General features: G+C 44.4%; 1 protein-coding gene across 2 annotated transcripts in view; it reads left to right on the top strand.

Annotated features, from left to right (window-relative positions):
- The window catches only part of SLP1 (Calcineurin-like metallo-phosphoesterase superfamily protein), a 38588-nt gene extending 17867 nt beyond the window's left edge, over positions 1 to 20721 (top strand). Inside the window, exons 3-9 of one of the 2 annotated variants that reach the window (XM_087385257.1) lie at positions 1115 to 1228; positions 8429 to 8641; positions 8797 to 8926; positions 11921 to 12096; positions 19596 to 19684; positions 19798 to 19867; positions 20039 to 20721. In XM_087385257.1, coding sequence (XP_087241383.1) covers positions 1115 to 1228; positions 8429 to 8641; positions 8797 to 8926; positions 11921 to 12096; positions 19596 to 19684; positions 19798 to 19867; positions 20039 to 20158 — 912 coding nt within the window. In that variant the 3' untranslated portion in view covers positions 20159 to 20721. Of the gene's footprint in view, positions 1 to 1114; positions 1229 to 8428; positions 8642 to 8790; positions 8927 to 11920; positions 12097 to 19595; positions 19685 to 19797; positions 19868 to 20038 lie in introns of both variants that reach the window. The other variant, XM_087385256.1, reaches the window with a different exon arrangement.
- The last annotated feature ends 376 nt before the right edge of the window (positions 20722 to 21097 follow it).

The raw sequence follows: 21097 nt of genomic DNA, 5'->3' as shown, positions 1-21097 counted from the left end.
TCTATTTGAAAAAAACAACCAAATAGGGGCATATAAAACACATTACAAATTATATCAGGACACTCATTCAAGATCTTTAAAAGAATTCAAGGTACAAAAAATTGTCATTCACATTCACTTCTATTCAAGAAATTATATATATCACACAAGCCAATATATTTTGAAAAGATAATTCTAGGAAACTTTATTGCATCCACTCTCCTTTATTCCACAACAGCCCCGAAGGTGCCGAGTATGAAAAAACCGGAAAAGGCTGAAAGAAAAACCGGCCTGTTCTAGAGAAGCCCAGCTCACTGCCTAAAGTGGGGGGACTATACAGCTAGCGAATCTCTCGCGGAGTTAAGATGTACAAAACACTTGCAGGCCAAGCCTTGCAGAAACGAGCACGCCTCTCAATAGTCGCCCTGCAGGTGGACCGTAGAGTGTAAATGATATCCTGCCAAATGGCAACCAAGGTAGCCAAGGGTGGAACCGGGTGCTCTCCCATCACCATAGGCAGTGTGGGATGGTCTCGAGGACACCATCTGAGCAGCAATGGCACTGCCCCTCCACTCGCATCTGTTCCAACCATGGGCCGATGGGCAAGCCTCCGTGGGCTGCCAGCCAGAAGAAGTAAGAAATCTTCCTTGGCCGCAAGCTGGACCATAACCGCATCCAAAACCTGGAGCGAACATCCCGGGGCACTCTCTGGGTCTCCCAATGTCTCTCCCTCGAGGGAGTCCATCTAAGGTCTCCTGCCAATCCGTGTGGTGTAGGAAAAGAAAGGCACCTCATCTATCGTCTCAGCTAGGCCGCCCCTGGAGGGCCAGAACAAATTAAGATGTTAAGTCAGTAACCTCTATAGACATGTTACTATTGGGACCTATCTTCCAGTTACGTCCGAAGGAAATTCTGATGGATAATATGCTTGTTATTCTATAAGAATTGGGGAAACTTTCGTTTAAGTTATTAGTCTATTACTCTAGATTTGTGTATATGGATCAGTTGAGATATGGTTACGTGTGAGCTTTAATTTATTCATATGCAAGAGAGTGAAGTTTTTGCTGATCAATCATGAAACTTGGTTAATGCATATATTAATAGCGGGCCAAGCTCACATAAGTTTTGTTTGCAGGTGTTGGTGCAGGTTGGAGACATTTTGGACCGTGGGGGCAATGAGATTGCAATCATGTCACTTCTGAGTTGGTTGAATTTCCAAGCGCAATCCAAGGGCGGGGCTGTATTTCAGGTTCTATTTTCAATCTCTGTTAGCCTTGGCGAAGACTCTTTAGTAATAATGACACTTTTGGCAGTCTGATGTGAAACATATTTTCGCAAAGGTTGGTGCATGGGAAAAAATAGGCTGGAGGTTTAGCTCAGGAGTCTTAAGATTAGACAATCGCTTATCATCACAATAAGACTCAAATTGTGCACAGCAAAGTCTTACAAAATATGTCATAATGCAATAGCATCAACGCTTTGTAATTTAATTTCTGATAAACTGTGATGGAATGAGTTGGAAATCTTATCTTGTACTTGTGGGCTTAAATATTTGAGTTTACCTTAGGTTAGTGAATGGCTTACTAATTTAAGTTAAAAGTGGGTAGTTAGAGATATCTATGGTGGAGAGGCTTAGCAAAGGTGCAAGACAGAAATCTGTTTTTACATTGCTTTCTCTGGGAGAAGCTATTGGGCTGTAATCTTGAAACAGCCTCGCAGAATTTGAGAGTGAAGTCAGAGTGCATGAATTGGGAAGCTTCCAGTTGAACTTTGAGGGAAGCTTCTAGCTAGCTAAAGCTATTGTTCACTAGAGTTTGGTAGATTTGGGCAAAAAAGATTAAACAGCTACCAAATAGCTGGTCCAGTTGGGAATACAGCTGAATGCAGCTAGATTCATGGTCAAGATAGGAAACTCTGTCCGGAGGTTCTTGAAATGAACTTTTACTGCTTCTCTGTTGCTGGAAAAAACCTTGGCTTTTCTCTCATAGAAACTATGCATGGGGTTTGCAATACCATTGACAAGCTTGCCAATGTTGTCACCATGTGTCTCTCTGTTATGATTGCATCTTGGTCTCTAGATATGTCATGCTGCAAAGGGTGATCTACCTTGCGTATTGAAGCGAAGTTGACCTGATTAGAGATGCACGGTGGCTTCATTCATGGGTCTGTTCTACAGAGAGAGAATGATTGCATCTTGGTCTCAAGATATGTCATGCTGCATGGGTGATCTACCTTGGGTATCTAAGCTAAGTTGAGCTGATTAGAGATGCCCGGCAGCTTTCATCCATGGGGCCGTCCCACACATAGAGCATCTACTCAAGACGATAGAGTCGTGCCCAGCCCCTCAGCCCAGCCTGTCACGGCCCCCCTCGCCCCTGCCTCGCATAGCTGCAGCTTGCAGCGCAGGAGCCTGCAGCCCCCACCTCTCCTTTCACAGCTGCGTCTTGCAGCCTCCTGCACTCACGGGGACTCCCTAGCCCCCGCCTTCACTACCCCGTCGTGGAAGCCCCTTGCAGCATATGGCATCATAAATCCTCTTAGCAGCCGCGCCACGACTACAGCCTGCTGCCACGCCCTTACTATCACCACATCATTTCATCACCCCGACCACCTGTTTCGACTCTATCACCTGCAAACACAACAGTGAAGCTGATTCAACCAAGACAGCCAGAACAGAAATCTATTGAAAAATGGATGGAAGAAATGCAAACAGCAGCTGAAACAAATGCAGGAGAATATTTCTTGAATGATTAAAGAAAAAGCTAGCCAATATGCCTCACTTATAAAGAATTTAGAAGGTCAAGTTGCTACACTCAAAGCTGAGAATGAAGCACTAAAAGCATGCATGCAACGAGAGGAGGGTGAATTCCAGCCACCTCTCAATGAGGAGCTGAATACCATCAAGAAGCAGGTCAACTCCCTCAAGGCACAAGAAGAGGAGAAAACACAGATAGCATTGGAAGAGCTGAAATCTGCAAATGAAACTTTCAGGAAAGAAATGGCTGTAATTCAAGCTAATGTGCAAGGCAAGCATGCAGAATTTATGCAGCAAATAATAGAAGGGAAGGAGAAAATTATGGAATGGTAGGAAGTGGCCAAAAAATTGCAGCAGCCTGGAAAAAGGCTTTCATTTCTGATGCATTAGAAGAGGAAAAAGACGAGGCAATAAGGCCCTTAATGTGCTGGTAAGAGGCTTCATAGTGGGTGATACCCCGATGGTGGATGCGAAGGCGCTCATGATTAAGATGAACATCAATCTCACCTTTGAGGCTGCATGCCGAGTAGGAATAGATGATGTACCCACGAGGCCGCTCATAAAAAGCTCAGGACTGCCATGGATAGATCCACTTTTATGAGCATGAGAGCCACCTTGAAAGGGACTAGGATATACCTTGATGATGATCTTACATTATTGCAGCAGGAACATCAGAAAGAAGGAATGATACGTGTTATGGCAGCAAGAGAGGAGGACAAATGGGCTGTCTTTAGGGATGGTAAGGTTATAATCCGTGAAAGGAAAGACAAAGGAGAGGATGCAAATGGAGGTAATGCATGACGGTGCCCAGGCCATGGTGTGAGAGGACATCATGAGTTGAAAATAGCAGTATGGAATTGTTAACGGCACCCTTTGGTCAGACCCAGGGGGGTTCTCAGAGACTTATAATGGTAGGGAGATGATATTCTATACTGAAACACATGAAGTACTGAAAGAGGATTACCTACAGTCACAGGATATAACCTGGGAATCAGCCCTTAGGCAGCAGGAGACGAGAAGGGACAATGGGATACGAGGCTCTAGAGGGGTTCTCAGAGACTTATAATGGTAGGGAGATGATATTCTATACTGCAACACATGAAGTCCTGAAAGAGGATTACCTAGAGTCACGGGATATAACCTGGGAATCAGCCTTTAGGCAGGAGACGAGAAGGGACAATGGGATATGAGGCTCTAGTGGGGTAGTAGTCCTGTTTGGATCACATTTGAGGCCATTTATAGCTGTGGTGCGAAAGGAGGAGCATGCATGGCAGATGTGGGTATGATTCCAGCCAGCTAACACACCGCCAGTCTTTATTGCAGTGTGCTATTTCCCTCCACACACATCATCCCACCCGGAACCGCTTGCAAAAAATTCATTCTTTCTTCCAAGAAGGCTAGTGTCCTTTGCTTGATCACGCTTTGTTTTCCCCTTCCAACTCTCTGAATGAGAATAAAAACCAAGGTGATTTGCCTCCTTCCCAAAGGGGTGGACAGACAAGAGATACACCAGTGGTCAGGGTGCTACATAGCATATCCGTAGAGCCCCACCAGCCAGGGAACCCCATGCCCGGAAACCTTGCATATCAACCAGTGAACCTGGATCTCATTAGGAAGTGCACAGGGGAATGGGAGCTTTGGAACATGAGCAGACATAGGATATCCTCACCCATTCCAGGATTTTCATCCTCATAAACCAAATTTCCATCACGGTTCTCGGGATTCTTGTCTCGGGCATGGTTTAAAGCAAGTGGTTTTTAGGTGTGTGTGCAAACCTCGCATGAGGTCACTACAGATGGTCATAGCCCTTATGAGACAATCTATGATGAAGTTTTCCCGGCAAGGAGAGAGTACTCCTCCTTGGTGATTCCAATGCGCGTAGGGGGAATAGATAGGTACAGTTGCTTGACTTTGAGTTAGATCGCCTCCAAGTGCCTGAGGTTTATTCAGCAGAGGAGGGGATGGAGAGACAATCAGAGGATGTGACGCTTGTGACAGGATATAGGAGACATTTACTAGATATGGGACTATACATCGCTTGATCATATATAATGGTCTCTAGCAATGGCCGAGCTCTGGAGGACTTACATGTTTCCCACATGGAGGGGGCAGCAGCACTATGGATTGCTTGATGGGTTCCTTGACCTTTGTGACACGAGTACATGACTTCATAGTTCCGCCTCCCCCCGTTGGCACCGATCAGTCATACCTGTCTTTTACCATTTTGACTACATTGCCTGCTATGGCACGAGATCTACCTGCTTCCACGTGGCACCCATGTTCGGGTGCACTTTGATCATGCTCTGGATGCAGTTTATACGAGCCACTTGTCTCGTAGGCTAGCGACTCCCGTGAGAGATTATGCAGACCTCGCCCTGGCCTCAGATGCATTGGTTTTTGCTATGCATGATGCTGCCACTAGATCATTCCCCACGACCAGATCTACAGCTCGCTCCTCAGCAGGGAAGATGCCATAATTCTTGGTATGATGATGAGTGCAAGGAGATGAGATCTCATCTTATACGAGAGCATGCATTAGGACACTTGACAAGATCTGAGGCACACTGGATCTCACAACGCTTAACGCGGCGTAAGAGGTGAGCTTTCCTCTCTCATAGATGGATGAGATGATCAGATTGTTTCGTGGAGGGGATCCCACTTTTGCATGGGGGCTCTTGTCTAAGAGGAAACCACCTACACCTATACAGATCCAGGGGTATGGCACACTTATGCGACATCCTCTATGATGTCCCCGCTCAAACACCACTTGATATGTCTGCTCTTCCCTGGCCCACCATGTGCATCCTCTTCACCCATAGAACAGAGAGCTGCATTATGTCAGTTCCATAACCGGAGATCATAGGACCATGAGGGCTTACAAACTGAGCACTTTTTACACGGGCAGGTCTTGGCCTCGATCTTAGCACATATGTTCATTCATGGGGTATGTCACGGTTTCCCTCCTGTTTGGAGTACTACTACTATCGTGCCGATACAGAAAGCAAGAGATCCCATGGATACAAGGAATTATCGCACTCTCATGATTGGTCACACACTGGCCAAGATCTATGGGTCAGTACTAGAAAGAGAGTTCAGCTCCTATATAGAGATGCATGGGCAGCAAGCATTGGGGCAGGCCGGCTTTAGGAGATAGTACTCCACTTTGGATCATGTATTCACCTTACAGGCAGTTAGTGAGGAGGCACACTCACGATCCTAGAAAGGCTACACATGTTTTGTGGACTTTCATTCCACGAGCGCGTATGATCAGACGACTACATGAGATGCATATCCCAGCCATTATGATATGGGGGCTGATAAGCTTGTATGAGTCAGTCAGAGGGAAATTACGTGCCTTTGGAGGCCTGTTAGATTGGAACGAGAGTACATTAGGGATGAAGCAGGGATGCCCCCTGTCACCAACTTTATTTGGGCTATATATTGATGAGATCATGACCTTCATTGACTGCTTGGGAGGTGAAGGATCCTAGCTGGCTGACCTGATGATAAAGATACTATTGTATGGAGATGATATAGTTATCTAGGGTAGTCTTAATAGGACTAGTCTTTACGATGATCCATGCAGCGCGAGCACGCCTTACGCGAGGGCAAGGAGCTCTGGCCTGACTGGAGCGACAGTGTTTTCAGGTGCATTTTCAAGACGCCCTAACGAAGCTATGGCTATTTGACACATTAGTGAGGCCTACGGCCATGTTCGCAGCACCCTTTTGGGGATGTGATCTGACAATGAGACTGAGTGGCAACGCTTTGAGAGACTACTGATGATCGTCAGACCCCAATATTTGGAGGACAAGCAAGTATCATATGCCCTTAGGATTGCCATTGGGCAAATGCGAGTCTCATCCCATCAGTTGAGGATTGAGGTAGGGAGAGCCGCATGTACACCTAGGGAGCAATGGATCTGCAAATCATGCACATTGGGTGAGATAGAGAAAGAGGAGCACTTCTTATATATCAGTCTCGTTGACTATGAGATCTAAGGACGCTACCATTGCCTTTTTCAGGAGGGGCTTGTATTCGGGCCTCTCTCCAGATTGATTCACTTCCAGGACCAAGTCTGCGTTGGTCTCTACTAGATGGAGATGAGACGTCATAGAGAGACCCTTCTGCATCAGATTACAGAGGGAGAGAGGGTGACTCAGCAGGGGACTGCGGTGGATCGAGCTCAGCGACACGTCACATATTTCTACGAATTCGAGTCTGCCCTTCGACATGTTTGGATACTGGATGAGGAGATCGATGACGTGAGAGCAGTATGCACAGTTGATTTGAGACGACGATGAGGGGAGATACAACCAGAGACAGTACAGCCACCCACGATGCGGCGACGGACTAGAGCACGCATGATGGAGGTTCAGCCTCTGACAGTTCTATTGGGAGGAGACCGCGCAACTAGAGGTATTACTATTGCTATGGCCCATAGGATACGGAGGGCTCGGAGACCATGCTCCACCACAGCGTGAGACGGCCAAATAGACAGATACGAGACATCTTTGCTCGGTTGCCCCATGTAAAATGTCCTGGCTTGGTAGTTGGAATTGACTTCTGGCAATTATTTGACCACCGTGGTAGTGGAGCTGTGCTGCCATGTGAGCAAAATTGTGATATCCATGCCGGATTTCTGACATGTCCTAGAGTCCAAAAATGGAGCCTAAATGCATCCTGCATGCTCTAGTCTATGGCCTCTTCCATCTTTGGTAAAAATGGAGATTACAAAATGAGCCAATGACATACAACCATGCATAGACTAAGGCACTACATGTACAAGAAGATATGTAGCATTTTGACTATGCATCCTTTGTGGTAGTGATACATGTGACAATGCAAGGAAACCAACATATAGGACACAGCTCAAGAAGGAGCTTGTGGGTAGGGAAGGAGGCAGAGAGTTGGCCAGAGGGATTAATAGGCAGGGAGCCATGGAGGAGAGACCTAGAGCACCTGCACACTAACAGGGTTTCTCTTTGATAATATGGCAAGAAGTTCATCCCCTTAACAAGTAAGGGGTTAAGCATGTAAAGGAACCATAGTAGCATGTAAAGGGTAAGGTATAAGGAAAGATATTAGGATGAAACTAGAGAAAAATGTCATATCATAACAAGAGGGTGTAAGAGAGTATGGTGTTGCAGGGATAAAGTCAACCCTATGGTTGACCAATAGTACTTGGGTACTATATATACCAAGTACTTGTATTGTTCCATTTGAACATTTCTATTGGAGCTTTCTTGTGTGTGCACTCTTGCTCACTTGTGTTCACAACTTGTCTCCACTTTGTTCCTACATTTGGTATCAGAGCAGTCCAGTGATTGTTTTTTGACTTTTTGAGGTCTGATTTAGATGTTTTTCGAAATTTCTGAGCTACCCCCATACAAACAAACCTGTCCTGCACCATTTTAGGCGAAAAAAATGATTTTGTTTTTTTTTGTCTCAGGCATGACCAGAGACAGTGTGGAAATGATGTTCTGTTGATTGCTTTGTCAAAGAAGTGGCAAATTGTTATAATGTCATTGATGTTATAATGTCATTGTAGAGAGATTTGAAGATGTCTAAATGAACTTGAAAAGTACAGAACTAATGCAGGATTTGTACGATTTCTGATAATTTTTAAGTTTTATTATTTAAGAGAATAATGCATTTTTGAAATGCCTCAAATTTTCACTCCATTTGTCTCAGGTCAATGGGAACCATGAAACTTTGAATGTGGAAGGGGATTTCCGATATGTGGATCCAAGTGGTTTTTATGAAATGGAGAGTTTTGCTGAATACTGTGAGGAGGAGCATAGAGGTGACTGGGAGGCTGCTTTTGCGCAATGGAGGATTGCTTCTGAAAGCAGGAAAGCCTCTAGGGGTCTCTCATATAACTGGATGCCCTGGAATCTGTTGAAGGTAGGCGTGAGAGCCACAAATGCATATTCTGAGATGATGCTTGTATCCATGGTGGCGCTCTCTTTCACGTTATCAACTTGTACCATGGTCTTTTTTTCTTTTGTGACCGTATTCTCTCATTAATTGGTTTACTGATGTTACCAAGGCAGATGCAGAAAGGTATGACGGCTCGAAATTTTTTGTTCAGTCCTGGGGGACCACTGGCTCGAGAACTCTCCCGACATGGGGTGGTGCTAAGAGTGAATGATTGGCTCTTTGCGCATGGTGGCATTCTTCCTCATCATGGTAAGTCATCTGTTAAGATGTGTTTTGTCGTATATTCTGCATTTGAAAAAGCAGACAAGATTGTACCAATTTAAGTGTTTCATGGTTTTTCCCTCTTTACTAGTATTTCTTCAAAATCTCATATGGGAACTATGAAGTACTGTTATATCCTACGTAAAAGTCTTCACAACTCCATGCTTTTGCTTCTAATTTTACAGATTATCCGATGTCTACTTTAGTAAGAGTTCTTTTTGTCTGTCAGAAAGTCTGATTGGTTTTGCATCATAGGCAGTGCATCTTGAAGATTTCAACTTTTGGTATGCTTTCATCCTGCAAATCTATTGCTGCACATTATAAATCACCTTCACAACTAGACCTTTTCCATGGCAGATTGGTTAGTGGTTTTGCTGCTTCTTTTGTTATTTTAGGTGTTAGGTGTAAGAGTCGTGCTTATGCGAAAGCACAATTTCCAGTTAAATTATGTTATATATTCAGTTGTTCAAATAGCCATTGTTTAGAAATTAACAATCACACACGTATCATTCAGAATTCCATACAAGGGCTAGGGTAGAGAAAAGAAAAGAGTAGGCACCCAATGGGGTGTCAATGAGGTACACCCCTGAGCTGGGCTGAGCCCAGGTATATGTCTTTATTACAATGATACCAGGATTTAATTACAATAGCAGTTCAGATCCTCAGACAAAACCCAAGGAAACCTAGAAATCCTAGAACATGAGCATATAGTGCGATGTATTATAATAATCTCCTCAATGAAAGAAAATGGGAGATAAGAATCCAAGTAATAGAAAACTGTAGAAAATAATAGAAAGTAACCATTGACAGCCCCTGGAGGTATCTGGGTGAAGCTGTTAGAAATGACCCAACAGAGAGGGTACACACAGCGGAAGACTGATAGAATAGCCCAGGAGCTCACACAGTGTGGCGTGGGGTGTGGAATCACATGGAGTACTTAAAACACAAGGGTACCATGCTTGACCTATTTGTGGCCCTAGTTTGAGTGCGTGAAACTCCATGCTCTCCTCATATGGGGGCTTACAGATGGGAGGTGAGCTTTCCAACAGAAGCAAGGCCCAAAACTCCTCCAAGAAGAGCCCAATCTCAGCAAAGCATCAAGGCGGAGTGCTATAGAATCACCTCTCAAGCTGTGAAACACATAGAATTCAGAGTAGAAACAGTTGAGAGTTAGAAATTCTGGTTAGAAAATCCCTACAAGTCAATGGTTTAAACCAAGCATGTGCAGAATCCTCAGAATTCAAAGAAAGTAAGTTTGAAGTAAGTAAAGTCACTTTCAAAAGTGGCCAAAGATGAAAGTTGAAATCTGAGATTGAGAAGAACAGCCTGAGTATAGGCTGAATCTGTAAATTGCACTTATCTTATGGCTTGCCCCCGGGTGTGTAAGTAGGAAAATAGCAAGCTGGACACAGAATCGCAGCAAATCGTCAAATTAGGAGAAGTAGGAACAGATTTAGTACTGAATTCGCATGAAGAGGTGACTCCACAATGTCAGAACTAGGCTGAGCTAGCCACAGTCAAGGAAAAAAGTTGCAATTGACCAGAGGTAGTCTTGCTGCTGCAAATTGATTTCCAGTCCTCCTCCTTGCTGTAGAAAATGCATTGCAGGAAAACAGTTCCAACTGCTCCTAGTTGAATCCTAAAGATGTGGATCCAAGATCCAGGAAGCAAGGTGCAGCAAGGGAAGCAGGAGAGAGCAAGGGAACATTGAAAACCAAAAGCTTCTAAAAGCTGAGAAAATCAATAAAGCAGATTAGGAAAGCAGTACAAAGCTAAAACAAACCATTTCTAATGTGTTAGTTTCTAATTGTAATTTTTAATTAGTTACTCTAGATAAGAATAGTATTTAGTAATTATTTAATTAGGTCTTTTGATAATTCTTGCCTCATGACCCCTCTCCCCATGTAGGCAATCAATTAAACAAGTAGGCCTAGAACAAATACAATCCTAGGTTTGCTAGGCTCACCACTTGACCTAGACAACTCAGGATTGACCCAGACTGAAGCCATCTTCTTTTAGACCTCGAGTTGCCCTAACTGATGTGCATGTGAGTGATCAAGGTGCTAGTCCTAACTCTCAAAGATTATGGGTTTTGAAGATCACATTCGCCTCACAATTAATCACTACATGATCTTGATTTACCTTTAGTAAGCCAAGCATCATTGCCCAACACACCAAAGCTCACCCCCAAAGCCAGTGTGAAGTTGTAAGGAATAAATCATGGATTTTAGAGACCTATCAGGTGTGAGGAAAATCTTGTGCGAAGCATTATCAGTCTCACACAGCATGTTGATTATTTAATATCAGGTGTGACCCACCTCCACTAGGAGAGCTGTGTTCCTTAGGGAATGGAGAAGCTCCCCATTCTTCTCGGAGTCTGCTATACAGGGTTGCGGTGGCATTTTCAGCCTCAGCCTTGAATTTTTCCTACCTTATTTTGAGGAGTTGTTTTTTGGGCATCTTGTTTCATGCTATGCATGTTGTATTTCTGCTTTGAGCTTGCTCTTGCGGGGTTTTATTTATACTTAATAGATGTGTTTTTCATGGGAAAAAAAAACTATTTAGAATCTGCAAGTTTGAAATAACCTGATGCTACCAAAAGAAGAGAGGAAAAAACAATGCATCTAGGGTACAGTGTGGCAATACCTTGCTGGAGTGACAACAAAAACATGTGTACAGTTAGGAAATTTTGTCCTCAAATTGTACAGAGCTATGGAGGTGTCACACAATTTGTTGGATCATGAATAACATAAGCTTTTGTTGTTTATGTGACTGCGGTGACTTATTTTGTAAGAGAGATTCTGCAAGAGAATGCCTTTATATTTCATGCATCACAAAGTCAAAGTCCGTTGTAATGAATAAGGATCTAGTCCAAATTGTCTATATCTCTAACTGACACATTGTCTAACTGACACATTGCTATGTGTTGGGAAGGCCGTCTTCTGCTTTGTTTTAATGGAGTATATGTATGGCTTTTTACAGTGGAGTATGGTCTGGAACGGATCAATAGAGAGGTGAGCCAGTGGATGATGGGAGCTAAAAATAGCTGTGGTCAACCAGTGCAAATGCCATTTGTTGCAACAAGAGGATTCGACAGTGTTGTTTGGAGTCGATTATACTCATGGGAAACCTTTGAGAAGCCTGAGGAGGCACTGCAGGTATGTGGCTGACATGAAGAATTATTAGCTCATTGTCTTGAGAAAATTACACGAGTAAATGAAGGTCCTGGATTATTGAGAGTTTGGGAGCCCCTCCACCTTTTTCCTTCTCTCTCTCTCTCTCTCTCTCTCTCTCTCTCTCTCTCTCTGCTCTACATGCATACAACAATACACATATAAATCATGCATACATTACATTATGTGTATGTATGTATTTCTGCATGCGCACCCATGCGCACACACACTTTTTAAGGCTGTATAAATAAGTGCATAAAGTTGAACCCTGTACAGGACTGCACAAACATGTCCACATCCTGTAAATTCTGTACACAAGGTTTGGATTTGTGCAAATTGTTTTGATAGAGGAATTGGAAAAGGTGAGTAATTACTCGTTAGTCCTTGAGGACTATGTTTGGGCATATTTTTACTAGCCTTCCCAGTTTTTGCATGATTTTTGCATTGAAGCCCAAGCGTCATAAATTGAAGTTAGAGCTAGAAAGATCGTGTGAAAAAGCTGGAAAGTCTGCAATGTGATGTCATTGTTGTATTCAGCTACAGTGAAGCCAGTCATAGGCTAACATACCCATTTTTTATTGGTCTTATGCAATTGCAAGTCCACATCATAATTCCCCTGAATAGGAAACAGAACTTTGTGTCCTGGTCACAAGTACATCACATCAAACATGTTTTGAGAGGTTCCACAAACTTGACATCTCCAGACCTGACATCTCTTCTCCTTGCAGTCTGTCCCCTTATCCTTCATCCCCCTGGGCTTTAGTCCTCAATGGTTGTCACAATATTCGGGTACTGATTATTGGGACCCATCACCTTTGAGTGCTAATAGGAACTTTGTATGAAGACCTTGTATAAATGGATGCTCAAGTGTGTATGGAAGTGTGGATACAAGAGCATATGTTATTTGTATGGTCTATACCCATTGGTGGGTGCAGAAAATGTCGATGGGGATGTCATAGTAGCTAGTCGTTACCATGCATAAGTGAGTTTATGATTTTCAACTTTGTGAGGTGAGAGTCATGAGTTTGGGATTGCACCATTTGTTTTTCTTTGAGAGGATAGTGTAATGGAGAAAAGTATGTCAAGTTAGTGGGGTTAACACTTGGAATTGAGCGTCGCCCCCCTTAGCATAAAACAATCCTAGATGTTGGGTGCCTTGCAAAAATCTGAAAATGGGTGTTATTGCATACCAGTGAGTGGTCTTTGGGCTGTGCATGTATCCGCTCACCGATGATACCCCAAACTAAATATCAAGATGTGTGTTGCATAGTTAAATCAGGTCGCCAGCAGCCTGACTATGTAGAGTGACATCAAATGGCTCAGCAACATCATACTAAGAGAGTTTAAGCTCTTGTTCAACAAGAGTTGAAATTGGCTTACGTTTCTTCACCTTGAAATCTGTGTAACAGTCCTATATGCTTGGACTCTTTCATGGCAATGCCCTCTTGTGATTGCATAAACTGAATTCCCACATAATAGTGCAGCAGTCCCAAATCTGGCATTTCAAATGAATCTTCAAGATCTTTCTTGAATTCTGAAATTATCTCTTCGTTGGTGCCCGTGAGCAGCATGTCCACATATAGGATGACTATCAAATAATCCCCTTTGTCCTTCTTGATATATAGGTTATTTTCAATTGGACTGTTGTTAGTCCCTGGCTGGTCAAATAAGAATGAGTCTTCGCATACCAAGCCCGTGGAGATTATTTGAGCCCATAAAGTGCCTTACACACTTGGACAATTTATTTTCTTGACCAGGCATGTTGAAACCAATAGGTTAACTCACATAGACTTCTGCATGCAAGTCCCATTCAGAAAGGCTGTTTTAATGTCCAACCGATGCTAGCACCAATGAAAGAATACACCTGATGGTGGTCATCTTGGAAGTAGGGAAAAAGTTTCATCATACTCTATCAACCTTGCCTTATAGCTGTCTACTTAGTTCCAATAGTCTTTTCAACTCTGCCTTCATGGCTCTCATCCAATGCTTATTGCGTTGAGCATCCCCAAAGCTATCAGGTTCTTTTGCATCACAAAGTGTACTCATCCAAGCTGAATTAGCGTCCTATGCTCAAGACTTTTATTGACACCTTTCTCAGTCCGAGGAGTCATCTCCCTCGGTTCTTGTAACCTAAGAGGCAGTGTGGGACTAGGTTTCGACAGTAGTCTCGACGAGCTTGAGTAGACAAATAGATGCGCCGTTGACTGATGAGGAGCTCTGGGAGGCCCTCAAGGTCCTCCTTCCTCAACTTACCCTAGCCTTCTTTCGGACCTTTTGGGAGCATATTCTCACCCTTCTTCGGCTGGCTTGTTAGGAGATTTTTGACTCGCGCTTGTGTTATGAGTCCTTGAGTCGGGCTGGATTTGTATGATCCCGAAAGGGGTGGACAAGTTAGATGTCCACTAGTGGTGATTGATCACCCTTTTGGATACCGTATATAAGATCTTAGCCAAGGTCTTGAGTCTATGGTTGAGACCTCACCTCTCAGACATCATCCATGACACACAGACTGGTTTTGTTCAAGAACGTAGTATGCTGGACAACTTATTCACTTTTTGGGAGGCGGTGGATTGGGCTAGGGAGGAGTCTTAGCCTCTTGCCATCCTCCTCCTAGATTTTGAGAAGGCTTATGATAGGGTGGAGTTATCACGGGAACGTGAATTTCGTATGAAGTTAACCTCGTGGCTACTACCGTGGTTACTTTGGCCGAGGCGGCTGGCCTAGAGGAAGCACCCACTTCGTAGAAGTCCCTAGTCCAATTCTCATTGCATCCACTAGGCCCAAATGCTAGGAAAGTGAGGGGTCTAAAGGTTGGGCCCAAGGGAAGCCAAAGTTTCACATTAGTTAGGAGGGTTAGGACTTTAATGTGGGGGGCAAACCAAATGTTCCATTGGTGAGGAGGGTTAGAGCTTTAATGAGGGGGCCATGTGGCAGCCCCTCATGCACTACCTACCACTTCCCCGTTTCTTTCTCCTCTTCCAACGTTATGGGATGCTGTTTTTTACGTTTTTTCAAAGTCTTTGGCTTGGCATGTTTTCCAAAGCTCCACGCTCCCCGTATTCTTGGGTGTCCACGCATTTCGAGGCAGTCCGTACGGCTGTATGGACTGCAGGCGCTGCATTCAAGGCCCCCATAGGAATTGTACGGGGGCATTAAAGCTTGCTGTACGGATCTATTCCCTGTTGTACGAGCACTAAAGGCTGTTGTATGGACCTGGTTTGATGCTGATTGGCTGTTTGCATGCCTCCCGAGACATCTGCACTCACCCCGAGGCAGCTGCCCACATCCATAGGTGCTTTTGGTCACTGATTTGCTGTTGCACGCATTCTGAAGCACCATTTGAAAGTAGGGCTGTTATTTGAAGCTGCATGGCCAAGCTGCAGGTGGATTTTGCCGTGGAAGATTAGCCCTTCTTCTCTTGCCCTGGCCTCTACACCTGTGAGCCTTGCTCTTCTTTTTGTTCTCAGCTCCCAGTATCTGTATCTCTCTCATTCTCTCTCTTTTCCCTTGGCTGGGAGTCATTTCTGCATCCCTGGGGGCCTGGGCAGAGGATAGGTGCAGGAAAGAGCTTGCCCCTCTTCCATGGGCAGCGGTTATGGACATTATGACTTCCTTCTGGTTTACTTTTGTTATGTTGGAAGCTTGTTGTTTTGCATTTCATTGTTTGGAGTTCTTCCTTGGCATTACATGCTGTAGGTAGAAACCCAGTCACAAAGGGTATGCTTGGTGGGTGCCAGAGGAACAGATTGGTTGCAGTTTGAATGCTTTGAGGCTATTTGAGCACTTCTGGGGATTTGCTTTAATGCCTTATCACAGTCAGATGACATAGTTGTTGAGATATGCCTTAGTTCTGACCCCGGCATTGGGGTACTAGGAGTGCACTGGAATTGGATGCAGGCAGAGGCCAAGTGTTGGCTCTGGTAGTGGAAAAACACAAGCAGAACAATATAAGAGTGCACCACTGTTGTAAAACAGAATTCCACTTTTGAAGAATTAACTAAATACCAAAAGGGGCGCCAAGGTATTTGGGGCCAATGTGGTGTTTCGTGTGTGGTTCATTGAGCAGGGGCATTCTAGCCTCCATCCAGTTTCTTTTTCAAAGTTGTTTCTAAGTGGTTTTGTGTTTAAGGAAGTGGCTGAAAGAGATGCAATGTGGCTATAAATTACATGAATGCTAAGCCAGGTACGGTTTACTGCCCTTTAGTTGACTGAAGGCCGGTTTCAGGAGTGGTCCTTCCTAGAGGGAACTATGCATTGATTGGGCTTCTCAGATAGGTGGATCAGGGGGGTCTTAGCTCTTTATGAAGGGAACACTAGTCAGGTACTTATTGGAGGCCACACAGGCAAGGCCTTCTCTCTATTCCGATCGGTTCGACAGTGTGGTCCCCTTGCCTCCTTCCTCTTTCTTTTCGTCACACTGAGACGCCAGGTTACTTCTTGCTCTCTGAAGCCGCTGGCTTGATCGGCGGGATGAGACTTTCAATGAGGCAGAAGGAGCTGTTGTATTGTGCGCTCGCGGCCCTATACGTGGAGGCCTCAACCACAAGCCCTGAGATAGTCAGGGTTGCCTTGGCTAGTTATTGGGAGGCCTCAGGTTCTCGGATCAATTAGACCAAATCTATCGCCTTCTTCATAGGGACATTGAAGGTCTAGAAGGCTTGGGATGGGAGACCTGTTTTGGTTTTCGATGGATTCCGGGGGGACAGACAACAAGGTTCCTTGGATGTAGGTGAGTATTGATATTTCAATAGAGCTACAGATTGCCCCGGTGCTGGAGAGTGTGAGGCGCAAGCTTCTATACTAGAGCTCAACCAAACTCTCTCTAGAAGATAGAGCTGTGGTGGCACCAACTAGGTCCTTCTTGCCACACAGCCTAGTAGATAGCTTTTTGCTGTTGCTTTCACAGGGGGGTGCATGGGTCAACTCAGGTGCTTGACACGTTACTTCTTATGGGCTGGTTCAGATGGCACGAGGAATACTAGAGCTAGAGTTGCTTGGCACACAGTGAATCATGATCATGCCATAGGCCCGTGGAGGCTTGGGCCAAGCGTCATCAATCCGAAGATGCAGAGCAGAGCCCTCTTGGGCAAGCTGGTGGTGCATGGTTTCACTTTTGGCGTAGAGCCCTAGAAGCTCCTCTTGCAATAAGGGATTCTCAAGATTACCTGACACACTCGTGAATAGTGGTAACAGTCCCACCGTTGGATCTCTTCTGAGGTCCCTCCAATGGGGAAGGGCTCCCCATTGATGCGAAGCCTACAAATGGGTTTGGCAGAGGCTTGTAGGAGGACTCATTTGAGCTCACCCTCATTGCAAAGAGGAGTTTTAGTGTTAGTCCCTTCTTTGGCATCCAGAGGTTTGGGATCAAAATGGTCCCAATCTAGGACAACGTACTCACATCAGGTGGGCTCAGTGGGACAGTGGCCCAGCCAGCTCCTAGTAGGCTCCCCTCGGAGGTAGAGGCGAGGTTGGGAGCCAATTCTCACCTTCTTCGAGGGGTAGGGCAACGAATGAGAGATCGATTCAACCATCCCTAAGTCGTGGTGGGCAAGGCTGCAAACTTGGGTAGACAGGAGGTAGTGGCTGGGCTAGATTCCAGTTTCCCAGGATATGTGTACCCTTGAGGATTATGATCGGGCGTGGCAAAGACTGAGCCAGCTTGCAGGGTCGGGGTTGCTTCTCCATCCATTGGCAAAGAGGGGCCTAGAGATGGATGGGAACATGGACTTGCTTCATTAGCAAATGACCCTGGTAGTGGGCCGTTTGGGCAAGGAGTGGTCCATAGACCCTCCTAGCATATTCGATCCATGGCTTGAAGAGGGACGGCCTTTGTGGGAGGTTCAGTGGGACCCAAGGGAATGGTTCGTGACTTCTAGAGTCCCTTGCGGCATAGAAGTGTAAAAAGTGGCTGCAGGCCAAGCCTTGCAAAACCACTCCCGCCTTTCGACGGTCACTCTAGAGTCCAATGTCCTGCACTTCCATGTGGCCCACAGAGTGTAGATGATATCTTGCCAGATGGCGACCAGGGTGGCCACTGGTGAAACCTGGTTCGCTCCCATCACTAAGCTGCAACGCACAACCCGGATGTTCCAAGCCGTGATGCTGGCTACTATCTCCCACACTCCGCCCTCTAGAGGAGAAAGGGAGCGATGCTGCACAGGTGGAGTCGCGTCATGTAACTCGATCTGGTTGATGCTTTGGCCGTGAATCATGTAGGCTCGGGAGACCTCATCAATGTGGAAGGGGTGGCCCCCTCTATCAACCAGCTGCCATGCCCCAAGTGAAATCTCGATGCATAGTCTGCATCCGAGCCACAATCTGATAGATCCAACCAGATCCTCTAGGCCTTTGGGATCGTCTCCAAAACTCTGCCCGGACAAAAGTGGCATCGACCATCAAACCGCATCTGCTCCAGCCACCGGCCAATGTATAAACCCCTGTGGGTGACCAACCAGAAGAAGCAAGAAATCTTCCGTGGCCTGAGGCTGAACCATAGCTGTGTCCAGAATTTGGATTTGACCTCTTGGGGCACCTGCTGCTCAGCCCAGTGTCTCTCTCTGTCTTGAGTCCACGCTATTGCCTCCATCTGGAGCCGCCGTCCTTTCTATGTTGAGTAGAACAAGGCAGCCACCTCATCCACTCGCAATGTGCCAGTTTTTCTGTGTATCTCCCATGGTCAGCGCCTGGGATAGCTGACTTGTATGGTTGATTTTTCCAAGCATTAATAGAAAGAACCTTTTTCTGTTACAAAACAAACAAACAATTGCATACCAGAGTGAACAAGCAAAGTTGGGGGCACCACCTCTGCAAGCAATATACCCTGTGCATATGGTGTTCACGAGCCTATATAGGCAGGATAGGAATTAAGTCGTGTTATCAGACCATTTGCAGCCCCTCTATGAGAGTCAGAGGACAGTTGCACTGCCTTCTGTGGGAGAGATTGAGTGACCTGTCTCGCTTTGGCCTGTTTGCCTGATGGACATCAAAATGGCTCTGGTCACTACACATGGAAGCTTAAAAAGCACTAGACAGATATGCAGAAAAAATCATTTCCAATATCACAGTGTTGGATTATAAATGTAATGCAGAAAAGAAAGCATCTAAAATAAGATCCCACTCATCACATTGTCATCTTTAGCAATGCCAGCTGAGCCTTGGAATTGGTTTTGACTCCTCCAAGTGTCACAAGGCATTTCACAAGAGGAGACAGGAAATATCTGAAGAACCGATTGCTAGCTGGTGCACTAAATTCATCTCAGATGTTGTTACAGTGTAAATATTATTTTGAAAAACCTTTTTGGCAGGCCTTAGTCAGATTTAGAAAGTCTGCTAATTGGTTCTATATTATAAAATTCTGTTTCCCCCTCAATTCATATGGCCAATAGAAGAGGTGTCTTGTATCTTATGGGATGAGTGATTTGTAAAGCATGTGTGTGTACATAAATATCTCTTAGATGATATGGTTGTACATGTTGTATTGCCAGGTTTGTGCAGTGCTCAAAACAGCATTACAAGCTGCTGGAGCAAAGGGCTTGGTGGTGGGTCATACACCACAAACTATAGGTGCCAACAGGTATGTTACACTCAAGGAAATCTGTCTTGTATGATCAGGAAATCAAGGCCGCAGTAAATTAAAAGCATGCATAAATACAAATTTTCTATTATATGTCATGTTTGTGCTGGCAGTAAGTGTCAAGGGACAATCTGGCGTATTGATGTTGGCATGTCTAGTGGAATGATGAATGCTAAACCAGAGGTATGCTTTGATGTGTTCAAAACTGTGTTTCCTGGATCTCCCTGGACATAGCAAATTAGCAAGAATCAGCATATCTTTTGATTAAGCTTATCAAAGCCAGGGATCCTGAGTGATCTTGTATTTTTTTTACATATCTTTATTTTAGATTATTGTACTTGACTTCTTCTACAGGTATTGGAGATTATTAATAATGAAGTAAGGATTCTAAGTGCTTCTTCACACGGTGATTATGTTGTTGATGGGAACATACAAGGTGTCACAGAAGATATGGGGCATTTCACCATTATCTAGAAGATCAAGATGGAAATAGTTATTATTTTTCCATTCAACCTGCTGTACATTAAATTTTATTAGATCTGGTATGTACAGAAAGCCAGTGCTACCCAGATAGGTTCTTGGTTCATGTGTATAATAGGTGCTACACAGTAGCATCCACAATAGTAAGACAAGCCTCTGCATCATAGAGAAATGCAAAGAGATAACACTGCCAGGCCAAAAAATATCTCAATGATCAGAATTTTCTGAGCTCACATGGTGTAAACGGGGTTTTTGCACTTTTGAATGTAGGAAAGCTGTATTCAAACTAATTTGTTGGCAACTTGCGATTAATACGATTCAGGAGATGGACAGGTGCGAGTAAAATTGGTTTAGCAACGTTCACCACACGTAACAGTTTATTTGTTTCCACCATCATGGCTGATCCTCCTTTTGAGGGATGAAAGCTTGATTTTGACCTCTCCAAATACTGAAAATTTATATTACTTGTGACAAATGCTTCACATTCAAGAAGCATAAAGTTTCAATTATAGTAATGGAAACATGCTAGCTAAGTCTTGAAGGTCAATTAAATGAAACACCGGTCTATTTAAAAAATTTAAATAGCGTGTTATGTTTGATATTGATGAAGTTGGAAGCTATAAACGTGCACTTTTCTTACGGTCTTTCTCGTCTGGTAGCATTTTGAAAAGCAAGTGAATGAAATACAGGTCTATCGAAGAAATCTTGGAACCTGTTGGAACCCAGATAGCGTCTTCTGTTTGGTATTAATGAAGTTAAAACGTTCTACTTCTTCTTACAGGTCACTGCTTTTATAAACTGCAGGGTTTATTTCATTCTTTGCTTGTACCTTGAGTATGGTTTCATCTTGGCTCTTTGTCCAAAAAGAAAGAACAAAGTCTATTTTCAAGAAGATGTAGTGACCGAGTATTTTATTTTTTAGGAAATGCAGTT

The sequence above is a fragment of the Dipteris shenzhenensis genome, chromosome 14, assembly GCF_047967505.1.
Source record: "Dipteris shenzhenensis isolate YYH24624 ecotype China chromosome 14, Dip_SZ_1.0, whole genome shotgun sequence".
Taxonomy (NCBI): Eukaryota; Viridiplantae; Streptophyta; class Polypodiopsida; order Gleicheniales; family Dipteridaceae; genus Dipteris; species Dipteris shenzhenensis.
The sequence above is the reverse complement of the archived record's forward strand: the minus strand, read 5'-3'. Positions and strand labels throughout refer to the sequence as shown.